The sequence below is a fragment of the Oncorhynchus keta genome, chromosome 36 (genome assembly GCF_023373465.1).
Source record: "Oncorhynchus keta strain PuntledgeMale-10-30-2019 chromosome 36, Oket_V2, whole genome shotgun sequence".
Lineage (NCBI taxonomy): Eukaryota > Metazoa > Chordata > Actinopteri > Salmoniformes > Salmonidae > Oncorhynchus > Oncorhynchus keta.
Genome location: NC_068456.1, coordinates 23,557,798 through 23,574,358, shown reverse-complemented (window position 1 = coordinate 23,574,358; position 16,561 = coordinate 23,557,798). Strand labels below are relative to the sequence as shown.

At 37.8% G+C, this 16,561-nt stretch overlaps 1 protein-coding gene across 1 annotated transcript; it reads right to left on the bottom strand.

Moving 5' to 3' along the window:
- Positions 1-2,775: 2,775 nt before the first annotated feature.
- On the bottom strand, positions 2,776-16,260 carry LOC118369825 (sulfotransferase 6B1-like). Its single transcript, XM_035754551.2, has 7 exons — positions 15,918-16,260; positions 7,481-7,593; positions 6,320-6,409; positions 5,187-5,313; positions 4,943-5,037; positions 4,689-4,845; positions 2,776-3,404 (listed from the first exon to the last, which is right to left on the bottom strand). The coding sequence occupies exons 1-7, from the start codon at positions 16,108-16,110 to the stop codon at positions 3,277-3,279; spliced, it is 903 nt and encodes a 300-aa protein (XP_035610444.1). The 5' UTR covers positions 16,111-16,260; the 3' UTR covers positions 2,776-3,276.
- Between the last annotated feature and the right edge of the window lie 301 nt (positions 16,261-16,561).

Sequence of the window (16,561 nt, the reverse complement as noted above, 5' to 3'; positions counted from 1 at the left end):
TCTGATAGTTTTCCACTAATTGGTCTTTTGACCAGTCTTCAGAACTTTTCACATTAGATCATTTTCAGAGCTGATCTGATTTCTCAAAACACCATTTTGTGTTATTTTTTTTATTGGGCTGTGTACATGCAGCAGTATCATATGTTTTTTTTTTGTAAAATGTCTCTGTCAGCAAAATGAGAGAGAAAAGTGTTTGAGACAGACATGTAATGTTTATACATGCCCAGAACTTGCTCATAAATATTGATGATGTAGTGTACGTGTATAGGTAAATGGTAACAATTTAATCCAACGATTCAATGAGTAAATAAATATTAGCATGTAATGCACTGCATCATTTCTTTAATGTCTCATCATAAAGTGCACTGAAACCCAGGAATTTAAATTCAATTATGTTGTGTGACTTACACTCACTAGATGTCAGCAGAGAATAGACTATAGCCAACAAACTGCAAACACTTGAGTAAACGAGGGATACAAAGTATATTGAAAGCAAGTGCTCCCATACAGGTGAGTTAAGCAATTAACATCCCTGAGCAGGCCCTTATTTAGACTACCATGGCCTGCCCCCATAAAATGTAAACCACCTCAGTCACCAGATCTCAACCCAACTGAACACTTACAGCGGTTTCCATCAACAAAGCACAAAATGTACAGAGGAAGAATGGTGTTGCATCCCTCCAATAGAGTTCCAGACACTTGTAGAATCTATGCCAAGGTGCATTGAAGCTGTTCTGGCTTGTGTTGGCCCAATACCCTATTAAGACATTTTATGTTGGTGTTTCCTTTATTTTGGCAGTTACCTGTAGTATATGGTAGCGACTGTAAACGCAGAGGTAGGTCTACTCTATGTTACAAAACCAGTCTATTTTTTTAACTTGGTATTTCTTGAGCTACTAAAATAAATGTATGGATGTGTAATGCTTGACTGTCCACAGTGGATATTAATAGATTGATTATCTGATTGATTGACCAATTAACAGGGTGGTTGATTAACCAATATCTAGATATGTAGCTAGTAAAGATGCTTAGGCTTCATTTACACAGGCAGTCCAATTAAGATATTTTGCCAATTATTTGCATGTCTGATACCACAAGAGTTTGGTGGCACCTTAATTGGGGAGGACGTGCATGTGGTAATGGCCGGAGCGGTATAGGTGGAACGGTATCAACAACATCAAACACATGGTTTCCATTTGCTCCGTTCCAGCCATTATTATGAGCCGTCCTTCCTTCAGCAGCCTCCACTGTCTGATACCTATCTGCTCTTTTGCCTAATGTGTAAACAGCAATAACAAAAAACATGGAATCTGATCTTTTCAATCCTGATCCTCCATATGCTGTCTCTGTCTGGATGCTCAGATGTGATTATTGTTTTTGCTCTGAAGTTCTTTGTTGTTGCACTTGACCTGCAATAACCTTTTTTTTTAAAGCATCAGTGACAGGAAATTGTATCTGTGCGCTACCAGAGATCTGTATATAGTGTTGAGATGCTCATGTCTCCAGCTTAACAATGGGAGTCGTTGTCTTAAAGGCGGGAAGGCAGGTAACAAGCTTAGGTCCAAAATATCATAGAAACGCATTGGGCTTATTTTGGCGAGAGTGAAACCTCTCGCTTTGCCTCTTCCTCTCTGGTGCTACTTCAGAGGTTACATCAGTGTGAATGTGCACATCAGATATCAGTCACATGTCAAACTGAGTGTGTGGATCAGATATAGAAAGAAAATAAGATTTGGGTTCTTAGAGTGGCTGTGTAAACACAGCCTTAGTCCCATGTTAAGAAAGTACCAATGGCAAGCAACTAAAACATTATCAATAACAGGTAGCCTACAGTGCATTTGAACATTTTTGTTCTATATTGTACCGACTGGATATAGACATTCTTTCACTAAATCAAAACGGGTTTCACGGATAATGGAAATGATCAACTAAGGGAAGAAATGGTGCCATCCCCAGTGTAGGCCCTCATACAGCACAAATATCATAGACAATATATATGGTGAATATTGCAATGTATACCGTATCTATGGTGAATATCACGATGTATACCGTATCTATGGTGAATATCACGATGTATACCGTATCTATGGTGAATATCGCAATGTATACCGTATCTATGGTGAATATCACGATGTATACCGTATCTATGGTGAATATCGCAATGTATACCGTCTCTATGGTGAATATCACAATATATATACTGTATGTATGGTGAATATCACATCAGTAGGCTACCATAGTCTCAGTTTTTTTTTAATTTGATTGTCACTCTTTACAATAAAGAATTTATGGAACGTTTTACTTTACATTTACAGACCGTCTCATCTTGGTCACCTTTTCCAAATTGAATAATTCTATTTGCTTTGAATCTAGTATTGTATGCATTGCAATCCAAGGGTTTTATTGTATGCAACCTGTCACATCGCTGGCCTGCAGTAAAGTAGGTTACCATATGATCTCAAATGTGTTATAGCAAGGAATTTGAGCATATGATTATTATAGTTTCATGTGGCATGTCATTTGTAGAACTAGACTTTTTGACACATTCCATTACTCTGAACTGAAAAGTACAACATCTTGCACAGGTTGTTGGTGGCACCTTAATTGGGGAGGACGGGCATGTAGTAATGGCTGGAGCGGTATCAACATCAACACATGGTTTCCATGTGTTTGACATTCCATTCGCTCTATTCCAGCCATTTATGAGCCGTTTGCCCCTCGGTAGCCTCCACTGACATCTTGAAATGTTGTAAAATACATACAAGAAGGCCGATAATCAATTAACCAACTTTAATCTACAAACAGTGATATAAAAACAAGGATTACAAGGTAAAGAAATCTATCATGAAGTCTCATTGTCATGTCTACTTTTTCTCATGCAGTGGAATCTGGTGGGAGGAGCTATAGATTACAGGCTCATTGTAAAGGCTGGAATGGAATTAATGGAACAGTATCAAACATATGGAAACCATGTTTGACTTTGTTACATATAATCCATTCCAACCATTACAAGGAGCCCATCCTTATCTAGCTCCTCCCACCAGTCTCCACTATTCTCATGTCACACTTTTACAAAAATGTCCTTCAATGGCTCCAGTGTAGGATAGCCAAGTGGAATAAAGTGTTTCTGTAGTAACAAGTGTTGCACCACCAAATACCTCATTGTGAATGTCAGTTAGCTACTGCATACCAGCCTGCCTGTTGGAGTTGAACTTCCCTGTCAGTGTTTCCCTTGTATCCTGTCTCAGCTCAGTAAGTGTTTGTCCAGTCTGCTGTCTACTTGCAGTACAGGTCATACTTTAGTTTGGCCCCCAGTGTTGTCCCTGCCAGGTGCTTCTTGAATGCTGTGTCCATCTCCTGGCTTTGGGCTAGGGTAAAATGGTTCTTCCAGTCCCCTACTTCACCTGGGGAGGAAATACCCATCAAAAACACATGAACAAGACAAACACATGATCAATGTACAGCAAGAGTGACATAACATTCTCTAGTACTCTGTAGTTTGGACATAAAGCATGAGGCAAATTATCTTTAGATTATTAGATTAAAACATTCACCATCATTGTAAAGCCCTAGTTATTTTTGTTGCTTTTGACAGTCATTTGTGAAGATTATTGTGTGATTTATGGAGAAAAAAATGTAAAACCGTCCCTCATTTTAAGGTCAACCCTATTACATGAACTGAACTCGTGTTTTAATATGGTGAAACTATTCTTATTTTTTTTCTTCTAAAAGGAACATTGAACATCTAGTCAAATCATAGTGTAAAAGCAGGTGAGCCTGTTCTGCTCTTATAAGCCATTTTCTGGTGTTTTGTGGTGTAAAACTGAGCTGGTCGAGCACAACATGTCAACCCTGTACCCACAGATAGGCAGGCTAGAATAACATGTCAACCCTGTTACCCACAGATAGGCAGGCTAGAATAACATGTCAACCATGTTACCCACAGATAGGCAGGCTAGAATAACATGTCAACCCTGTTACCCACAGATAGGCAGGCTAGAATAACATGTCAACCCTGTTACCCACAGATAGGCAGGCTAGAATAACATGTCAACCCTGTTACCCACAGGTAGGCAGGCTAGAATAACATGTCAACCCTGTTACCCACAGATAGGCAGGCTAGAATAACATGTCAACCCTGTTACCCACAGATAGGCAGGCTAGAATAACATGTCAACCCTGTTACCCACAGATAGGCAGGCTAGAATAACATGTCAACCATGTTACCCACAGATAGGCAGGCTAGAAATGTTTTAACAATTAGAAAATGTTTGAAATTTGCATTCAATTGTCCCTCCCTGTTGCAGACAACAAGCTTCCATTCCCCCTGTCATAGGGAGATTTATGGCTGATTTGAAATCATCAACCCTGTTACTTTTTTGGCACTTAATAATTAATTCAACCTATAGGAGGTTACCAAAGGTCAGTATAACAATGCTTTATTTCCCTGGAAAGGACAAGGGATGTTAAAGGATAAAGAGGACCAGCAGACCGGAGACATGAGTCTGTACTCATAGTCAACATACATATCAAGTGTTTGTTTGTGTTGCCATTAACCCACAATTTCTGTTTCCAGTGGGTGGTATTAAACAAACCCTGGAACAAAGCTCCCTCTATCCACATACAGCGCTCTTTCTCTCTCTTGCTCCCTCTGTCACTCTCTCACGCATACATACATACACACACACCTTTCCTGAAGAAGACGTTGCCCATCTGGCCGTGTGAGGCCTTGGAGCTCTCCTTCATAGCATTGAAGGTGCTCTCCTCTGCGATGGTCTGGACCTGGGCATCACTGAGACTGAAACCAAAGAACTCAGAGACCCTTCGCACACCGTCACTCAGGTCCTGTGTGGGTCACAATTAACATGACAGAATGTAAATGACAGAAAGCAGACCGATCAAAACTAATGTCTGTATTCAAAACGAAAGGAATACCTGATACCTGTTTTAACTCCTCAAAGGTGACTATCATCACGTTAGGGTCATCCATTCTCCTCTCCCAGCCAAGTACATGGTCAAAATATGAACCCCAGGGAACTAGGAATAGGAAATGACTGTTCAGGTGAGGCTTTGTACTGTAAAGGTACAAATCTTACTGTAATACAACTGACTCAAGTTATACTTTTGTATAAAGCAAACTACAACATATAAACCCAATTTTCATAAGGGCTCTTCACATTAGGTACCTTTTCCACTCATAAACTCTGAGAAGAAGCAGTCCCAGGACTTTGCAGTGGGTAGCACTGGGTTCTTGTTTGAGAAGTGATAAAAGGAGACCACTGTGTCTTTCGGGTTCCTGAATATCACCAGCATCTATTTTTGATCAACAGAAGACCATGCATGACATGATAATGACAACAGTATATTTTTATAGACTGATCCAGGACATTCTTTAAAGTTTATATCCTGAGTGTAACGTCTGCTTCCAACCCACACCCTCAAACACGTAGATCCCCTGAATGCAGCTCACTTTCCAGATCCTAATCAGCTGAATACACACCTCTATGTCATTATCACACACTATTTAGTTCAGTTCTTTGCACCCCATCACCGTGAGGTATTGTTTGTTTTGTGACATGTCTTTTGCCGTGATTTACGCCTCCCGTGTATGATAGTGAGGCAGGCAAAAACTAACAATGCCTTTTTGGCTATTCCCTGCCTGTACTTTAGCCTGTTATCTACCTATTGCCTGATCTCCTGAACTACGTTACTAGCATTTTCACTGCCTGTATTGTTACCTTTGGACCCCCTGTGTAAGACCTGCTGCCTGCCCCTGGACCCAGCTACCTGCCTCCTCCTGTGGTCCTTTTCAATAAACACCTGCAGCTCCCTGTGCTTGAAACCAGCTCTCTGTCTTCCCTCGTGTTCATTACACTGAGGGAAGGGGAGGGCAGAGTTATGGCGAGTTGTGAGACACACTGTACTGCAAGTTGGAGGTTTTATATTTAAGTGTAGCATAGTTACTGTCTGCTGAAAAGTGTCCTACGTGTGTATGCTATTTGATTATTCCGTCTACCTCCGCGTGTGTGCTTAATCAGTCTACTATGTACTCTGTACAGTGTGTGATTTGCAGTGTATATGTGTCTGTGTGGGACGCTCTCTGCTGTGGCTGCCTCTGCAGAGAAACACTAGCTGCCATACTACACAGGAAAAGCTTTCACTCTTACATAACAGGGGAATTACACGTTGCTGTTTGGAGGAAGTTGTGATGGAATTTTGTATAAAAAGAGGAACTACTGTGGAGCATTAAAAAAAGCTGTAAAAATGTCATAGTAATTGTGAGTTCCACAACACCTGTATTCTGGTTGAAAGTACATACCTTTGTTTTCTTTGTGGTGAAGGATTCAGGAATGTTATCTGGGTGCATGTGTGTCCCCAGAAATCTAGGGGACGGTGCTTGGTGAAAAACCTGCGAGATAGACAAGGCATCCATTTAACGCTACGTGAGCCATGGTATGCTGTTGCTCTAACTCATCTAAACAGACACTGTGCAAATAGGCATGTTATGTCATTTTAGGCACAGTAGCTCGCAAGTTCAGTGAACAAACTCTTCACTCCTGACACAGATAGCCATAGAAAAAACTTTTATATGAATGAATCTCACTATATTCTCCACAGTTAATTACATTCGATGTGAGAATCACTGGTGAATACCTTAGGTAGACCCCTCTTCTTGGATGAGGTCAAGCTGTGCTAACATTTCCATACACAGAGGCTCATGAGGGCATTCAGTGGAGGGCACTCACAGAACATGTGTTAGCAATTTACTAACATTCACTAACTAGCCTTATTGGATCACAGCACGATTGCAACACCTGCATGTAATTATTGTGGCCAGTTACAGAACAGCAAAATGAAATTACTATTTAGCCGATGGGGATCTGTGAAACTCACTCCTCTGCCTGAATTGTCTCAACTTGCGCTGCCGACTAGATAGATGCATCGGGAGGGTGGTCACATGTGTTTGCGAGGCAGACATTCTGAGTTTGAGTCTCGGTATGAGCCAACTCAGGAGAAAGCGGCACTCGCTAAACAAGCAGTGTGACGTCCTTTACACCTGACCTGAAAACCTACTTTATAGACCTAAAGTTACCTGAACACCGCAGGGTAGCCTAGTGGTTAGAGTGTTGGACTAGTAACCGGAAGGTTGCAAGTTCAAACCCCCGAGCTGACAAGGTACAAATCTGTCGTTCTGCCCCTGAACAGGCAGTTAACCCACTGTTCCTAGGCCATTATTGAAAATAAGAATTTGTTCTTAACTGACTTGCCTGGTTAAATAAAGGTAAAATAAAATTTTAAAAAATATATATAACTATAGAACCTGCAGACTACAGGGGATCTGTGCATTAGTGAACCAAACAACCCATAAACAGCATTTCCAATAAACTACACATGTAGTATTTCTATATTTGACTTATTTGAGGCAGACAAACCTGCAGTGTTGCTAAAGCTACAGGAAGTCAACCAGTATTGCACAAACCTGGAGCATTTCGGTCCCAAAGAACTCCATCAATGGAGGGAATTTGGACTCTGCTTTTTCACCAGTTGCTTGTGCTATTATTTTACGCAGCACCGCCACCATCCAATTAAAACCTGCCAGACACAGAGAACATTCAGGTCCATTTACACTTGAGCATTGAGATAATGTTTTTCAATTTACACAGAGGGATCGGGAAGAGAGAGGTGTAGTGTCCTTTGATATTCTTCGAAAAGTGTCATGTTTCACCATGAGACAAGAGTTATTATTGCATTATCCCTAAATATTTGTAATATCAGGGGCAATCCCATTCAGATATTGAGTCTAGTCATGGATAAAAAACCATTCTCCATTGAAAGTGTACTTTAGTCCAGTACTAGGCTTAATCTGGATCTAGGAAACCAGCCCCTAGTGTTTTGTAAGATCCATAAAATAGTTTCAGCAATAGTAGTACAGTGTCCCTGGAGCAAATTAGGATTAAGTGCCTTGCTCAAGCACACAGACGGATGTTTCACCTTGTTTACTCAGGTATTCAAACCCGCAACCTTTTGGTTACTGACCCAATGCTCTAACCACTAGGCTACCGGCCACCCAGCAGGTACATGACCACATAAACCATATTTATGTCATATGCAGATGATTACAGAAACATGGGGCTTTGTCCTCATACAGGGCCCATAGAGTTAGATAGAGGACTCATCTTTGTATCTGTGCCATTATGGTGTCTGTGACAGCTTGGGCAGCGTTGTTGAAGCTATCTCCACTTGAAAGTAGTAATTCTTTTAATGATTTTGTGTTTGAAAAAAGCGTAAAGGTGATATTGGGGATTCACCTTCACTTGCATTATTTCATTATATTAAATTGACTGCATTATATGTGCATGTCCAGTTATCTTGATAGTGTCAAATATGTGCATGTACTGTAGGGAGATGGATGTCTCTATACAGCAGAGAGATGGATGAACCTCATAGGGAAAACCTGTGTGACTGACTTGGACCCCTTGGTTTTGTTTGTCCACCCGCCTCCTTGAGGATTGACCACAAGTTCTCAATGGGATTAAGGTCTGGGGAGTTTCCTGGCCATGGACCCAAAATATCAATGTTTTGTTTCCCTGAGCAACTTGGTTATCACTTTTGCCTTATGGCAGGATGCTCCATCATGCTGGAAAAGGCATTGTTCGTCACAAAACTGTTCCTGGATGGTTGGGAGAAGTTGCTCTCTTGGAGGTGTGTTGGTACTATTCTTTATTCATGACTGTGTTCTTAGGGAAAATTGTGAGTGAGCCCACTCCCTTGGCTGAGAAGCAGCCCTACACATTAATGGTCTCAAGATGCTTTACTGTTGGCATGACACAGGACTGATGGTAGCGCTCACCCTGTCTTCTCTGGACAAGCTTTATTCCGGATACCCCAAACAATCAGAAAGGGGATTCATCAGAGAAAATGACTTTAACCCAGTTCTCAGCAGTCCAATCCCTGTACCTTTTGCAGAATATCAGTCTGTCCCTGATGTTTTTCCTGGAGAGAAGTGGCTTCTTTGCAATTACTATTTGTGTCATTCGCAACTTTTGGCAAGTTTCTTTACGATTGATGTTGTATAAACATTTTATGTGTGTGTGTGCATTTAAGTATGTGATTCTGAGTGTGTGTTTGTGTGTGTGTTAGCAAAAGGTGGAGGATAGTATGTGTATTAAAATTAGGGAAATCTAACGTGATGCATAGATTTTGGAATGGTATTACATGATCGGTTAAAGTTACTACATTATCAATTTAAAAATGTTTAACATTTAGATGTTAACCAGTGTTATTACATTAAGGTATTACATTAACCTGTGTTATTACATTAACCTGTGTCATTACATTAACCTGTGTTATTACATTAACCTGTGTTATTACATTAACTGTTGTTACAAGGTATTACATTAACCTGTGTTATTACATTAACCTGTGTCATTACATTAACCTGTGTTATTACATTAACCTGTGTCATTACATTAACCTGTGTTATTACATTAACTGTTGTTAAAAGGTATTACATTAACCTGTGTTATTACATTAACCTGTGTCATTACATTAACCTGTGTTATTACATTAACTGTTGTTACAAGGTATTACATTAACCTGTGTCATTACATTAACCTGTGTTATTACATTAACTGTTGTTACAAGGTATTACATTAACCTGTGTTATTACATTAACTGTTGTTACAAGGTATTACATTAACCTGTGTCATTACATTAACTGTTGTGACAAGGTATTACATTAACCTGTGTCATTACATTAACCTGTGTCATTACATTAACCTGTGTTATTACATTAACTGTTGTTACAAGGTATTACATTAACCTGTGTCATTACATTAACCTGTGTCATTACATGAACCTGTGTCATGACATGAACCTGTGTCATTACATTAACCTGTGTTATTACATTAACTGTTGTTAAAAGGTATTACATTAACCTGTGTTATTACATTAACCTGTGTCATTACATTAACCTGTGTTATTACATTAACTGTTGTTACAAGGTATTACATTAACCTGTGTCATTACATTAACCTGTGTTATTACATTAACTGTTGTTACAAGGTATTACATTAACCTGTGTCATTACATTAACTGTTGTTACAAGGTATTACATTAACCTGTGTTATTACATTAACTGTTGTTACAAGGTATTACATTAACCTGTGTCATTACATTAACTGTTGTGACAAGGTATTACATTAACCTGTGTCATTACATTAACCTGTGTCATTACATTAACCTGTGTTATTACATTAACTGTTGTTACAAGGTATTACATTAACCTGTGTCATTACATTAACCTGTGTCATTACATGAACCTGTGTCATGACATGAACCTGTGTCATGACATGAACCTGTGTCATGACATTAAGCTGTGTCATTACATGAACCTGTGTCATGACATTAACCTGTGTCATGACATGAACCTGTGTCATGACATTAACCTGAGTCATTACATTAACCGGTGTCATTACATTAACCTGTGTTATTACATTAACCGGTGTCATTACATTAACCGGTGTTATTACATTAACCTGTGTTATTACATTAACCTGTGTCATTACATTAACCTGTGTTATTACATTAACCGGTGTCATTACATTAACCTGTGTTATTACATTAACCGGTGTCATTACATTAACCTGTGTCATTACATTAACCTGTGTTATTACATTAACCGGTGTCATTACATTAACCGGTGTCATTACATTAACCGGTGTCATTACATTAACCTGTGTCATTACATTAACCTGTGTTATTACATTAACCGGTGTCATTACATTAACCTGTGTTATTACATTAACCGGTGTCATTACATTAACATGTGTTATTACATTAACCGGTGTCATTACATTAACCTGTGTTATTACATTAACCTGTGTCATTACATTAACCGGTGTCATTACATTAACCTGTGTTATTACATTAACCGGTGTCATTACATTAACCTGTGTTATTACATTAACCGGTGTCATTACATTAACATGTGTTATTACATTAACCGGTGTCATTACATTAACCTGTGTTATTACATTAACCTGTGTCATTACATTAACCTGTGTCATTACATTAACCTGTGTCATTACATTAACCTGTGTTATTACATTAACCGGTGTCATTACATTAACCTGTGTTATTACATTAACCGGTGTCATTACATTAACCTGTGTTATTACATTAACCGGTGTCATTACATTAACCGGTGTCATTATATTAACCGGTGTCATTACATTAACCGGTGTCATTACATTAACCTGTGTCATTATATTAACCTGTGTCATTATATTAACCTGTGTCATTACATTAACCGGTGTCATTACATTAACCGGTGTCATTATATTAACCTGTGTCATTACATTAACCTGTGTCATTACATTAACCGGTGTCATTACATTAACCGGTGTCATTACATTAACCGGTGTCATTATATTAACCTGTGTCATTACATTAACCGGTGTCATTACATTAACCGGTGTCATTACATTAACCGGTGTCATTATATTAACCTGTGTCATTACATTAACCGGTGTCATTACATTAACCGGTGTCATTATATTAACCTGTGTCATTACATTAACCTGTGTCATTACATTAACCGGTGTCATTATATTAACCTGTGTCATTACATTAACCTGTGTCATTACATTAACCGGTGTCATTACATTAACCGGTGTCATTACATTAACCGGTGTCATTATATTAACCGGTGTCATTACATTAACCGGTGTCATTACATTAACCGGTGTCATTATATTAACCTGTGTCATTACATTAACCTGTGTTATTACATTAACCGGTGTCATTACATTAACCTGTGTTATTACATTAACCGGTGTCATTATATTAACCTGTGTTATTACATTAACCTGTGTTATTACATTAACCGGTGTCATTATATTAACCTGTGTCATTACATTAACCTGTGTCATTATATTAACCTGTGTCATTACATTAACCTGTGTCATTACATTAACCTGTGTTATTACATTAACCGGTGTCATTATATTAACCTGTGTCATTACATTAACCTGTGTCATTATATTAACCTGTGTCATTACATTAACCTGTGTCATTATATTAACCTGTGTCATTACATTAACCTGTGTTATTACATTAACCGGTGTCATTATATTAACCTGTGTCATTACATTAACCTGTGTCATTATATTAACCTGTGTCATTACATTAACCGGTGTCATTACATTAACCGGTGTCATTATATTAACCTGTGTCATTACATTAACCTGTGTCATTACATTAACCGGTGTCATTACATTAACCGGTGTCATTACATTAACCGGTGTCATTATATTAACCTGTGTCATTACATTAACCGGTGTCATTACATTAACCGGTGTCATTACATTAACCTGTGTCATTACATTAACCTGTGTCATTACATTAACCGGTGTCATTACATTAACCGGTGTCATTACATTAACCGGTGTCATTACATTAACCTGTGTTATTACATTAACCGGTGTCATTACATTAACCTGTGTTATTACATTAACCGGTGTCATTACATTAACCTGTGTTATTACATTAACCTGTGTCATTACATTAACCTGTGTCATTACATTAACCTGTGTCATTACATTAACCTGTGTTATTACATTAACCGGTGTCATTACATTAACCTGTGTTATTACATTAACCGGTGTCATTACATTAACCTGTGTTATTACATTAACCGGTGTCATTACATTAACCTGTGTTATTACATTAACCGGTGTCATTACATTAACCTGTGTCATTACATTAACCTGTGTCATTACATTAACCTGTGTCATTACATTAACCTGTGTTATTACATTAAACGTTGTTACAAGGCATTACATTAGCCGGTGTTATTACATTAATCGGTGTTAATATATTAACCTGTGTTATTACATTAACCTGTGTTATTACATTAGCCGGTGTTATTACATTAGCCGGTGTTATTACATTAACCTGTGTTATTACATTAACCTGTGTTATTACATTAGCCGGTGTTATTACATTAACCTGTGTTATTACATTAGCCGGTGTTATTACATTAACCTGTGTTATTACATTAACCTGTGTTATTACATTAGCCGGTGTTATTACATTAGCCGGTGTTATTACATTAACCTGTGTTATTACATTAACCGTTGTTACAAGGTATTATATTAAACGGTATTATTACATTAACCAGTGTCATTACATTAACCTGTGTCATTTCATTAACCTGTGTCATTACATTAACCGGTGTTATTACATTAACCTGTGTTATTACGTAAACTGGTGTTATTACATTAACCGTTATTACAAGGTATTACATTAACCGGTGTTATTACATTAATCGGTGTTAATATATTAACCTGTGTTATTACATTAACCAGTGTTATTACATTAACCAGTGTTATTACATTAACCTGTGTCATTACATTAACCGGTGTTATTACATTAACCTGTGTCATTACATTAACCTGTGTCATTACATTAACCTGTGTCATTACATTAACCAGTGTTATTACATTAACCAGTGTTATTACATTAACCTGTGTCATTACATTAAGCTGTGTTATTACATTAACTGTTGTTACAAGGTATTACATTAACCTGTGTTATTACATTAACTGTTGTTACAAGGTACTACATTAACCTGTGTTATTACATTAACTGTTGTTACAAGGTATTACATTAACATGTGTTATTACATTAACTGTTGTTACAAGGTATTACATTAACCTATGTTATTACATTAACCTGTGTTATTACATTAACCTGTGTCATTATATTAACCTGTGTTATTACATTAACCTGTTATTACATTAACCTGTTATTACATTAAACATTGTAACAATGTATTACATTAACCTGTGTTATTTTGTTAGCCTATTTTATTACATTAACCTGTGTTATTACATTAACCGTTGTTACAAGGCATTACATTAGCCGGTGTTATTACATTAATCGGTGTTAATATATTAACCTGTGTTATTACATTAGCCGGTGTTATTACATTAGCCGGTGTTATTACATTAACCGTTGTTGCAAGGTATTACATTAAACTGTTTTATTACATTAACCAGTGTCATTACATTAACCTGTGTCATTACATTAACCTGTGTTATTACATTAACCGGTGTTATTACATTAACCTGTGTTATTACATTAACCTGTGTCATTACATTACCCTGTGTCATTACATTAACCTGTGTTATTACATTAATACATTAACCTGTGTTATTACATTAATACATTAACCTGTGTTATTACATTAACCAGTGTTATTACATTAGCCGGTGTTATTACATTAGCCGGTGTTATTACATTAGCCGGTGTTATTACATTAGCCGGTGTTATTACATTAACCTGTGTTATTACATTAACCGTTGTTGCAAGGTATTACATTAAACTGTTTTATTACATTAACCAGTGTTATTACATTAACCAGTGTTATTACATTAACCTGTGTCATTACATTAACCAGTGTTATTACAATTACATTAACCGGTGTTACAAGGTATTACATTAGCCGGTGTTATTACATTAACCGGTGTTATTACATTAACCTGTGTTATTACATTAACCTGTGTTATTACATTAGCCGGTGTTATTACATTAACCAGCGTTATTACATTAACCAGTGTTATTGCATTAACCAGTGTTATTACATTAACCCGTGTTATTACATTAACCTGTGTTATTACATTAACCTGTTTTATTACATTAACCGTGGTTATTACATTAACCGTGGTTACAAGGTATTACATTAACCTGTGTTATTACATTAACCGTTGTTACAAGGATGCCTCTCTGCCAGTGTGCAGAGTGGCCCGTGTTTAATTCAACATTCCTCAACACTGATTACCTTACTGACATAGTGTGCAGTGGAAAGAGCTGACAAAGCTGCAAAACTGTGTTGTTTTGACAAGGTTATAACCAGAAACAGACTTTTTGCAACCATTTTTGCCTGACAGGGAGGGCCTACCGAAAAGCACACAGATCGTATTCTGCAAGTCCAAACATTCAGAGGCCCATCCATTGTGAAACTGAATTTTAGATCACTTCAAACCCAGTTCGCAAGTCAAATACCTTTTGTCTGTCTCCTTTTTAAATACACAGCAAGACAAAATATCATAGGCTATGAGCTATGTGTAAGACACTATGAGCTATGTGTAAGACACTATGAGCTATGTGTAAGACACTATGAGCTATGTGTAAGACACTATGAGCTATGTGTAAGACACTATGAGCTATGTGTAAGACACTATGAGCTGTGTAAGACACTATGAGCCATGTGTAAGACACTATGAGCTATGTGTAAGACACTATGAGCTGTGTAAGACACTATGAGCTATGTGTAAGACACTATGAGCCATGTGTAAGACACTATGAGCTATGTGTAAGACACTATGAGCTATGTGTAAGACACTATGAGTGCGTTTCATTACCCCAATTGTATTTTGAACTTGAGCCCATTATAAAAAAGGTGCTATCTAGAACCTTAACCTTTTACTGCAGTGGGCTAAATCATGGTCATACAGCATTTCTTGGTAGTCTTACATCTACTTTGAGACAAAAGTATACACCTCACACACATGGTTATGGACTTACCTGGAGCCAAGAAAGGTTCTACTTGGAACTAAAAGTTTTTTTTTATGGGGACAGCCGAAGAACCCTTTTGGAACCCTTTTTTCTAAGCGTGTACAGTAGGTATAGGCAGAGAGTAGACTTGTAAATACCAAGTGGAACACACCTTTTTCCACTGATTAAACTTGATATAATAAGGTAGTCAGTGACTATTAGAAAACATAAATGCTTAATCAAGATGCTCATTGCCAAAGGATGTCTCTCAAGGAAGTAACTACACATGACTTTACTAATGCACATTCTTCTGACCATCTAAATACAGTTTTTTCCTTTAAATATTTTTGACTTACCACATTTGGGATATGCAACTAACATGACATCATCTGCTCTTGCTTCCAGCCTCTCCATAGCCTTCAGGTTCTCCTCTGGACTCATGAGGACAGGGTACAGCACTCCGTTATATCTGTACAACTTATCCTCCTCCTTCATATCTTTAGCCAGTTCCATTTTGGACTGGATTTTGGCTGAGAAAGAACTGCTCATTTTGGATAATCCTGTAGAAAATCTCAAGCGTGAATCTTTTCAGTTTACACCTCCAAGTGTATTTGTTCAGCTGGACTGCCACAAGCTCCACTCTGTGTATGAGTGTGGGTGTGTGTGTGTGAATGTGTTTGTGTGTGTGAGAGTGAGTATAGTAAGAGGAGAAAGAGGTGTGTCCTTCACAGATAAAGCTTGCATGAGAAGTAGGAGTTTCCTGGTTTCCTGTGTGTGATATCTCAGATGTTGAAATGTCCTCCCATGAGTGCTTATATAAACCATTCATATGTGCAGGAATTTCCCTTTGAATCTAGTGGCCCCTATAGCTTAATCCACTCAAAGACTAAAGTAAATACTGTTGCCTCATTCACATTTCTAACTGTCACTTGATTAACTGTTTCTGTACAATGTGACTACTCATGTCCAGAAATAAGCAAATAGGCTTCCTCTCTGGCCT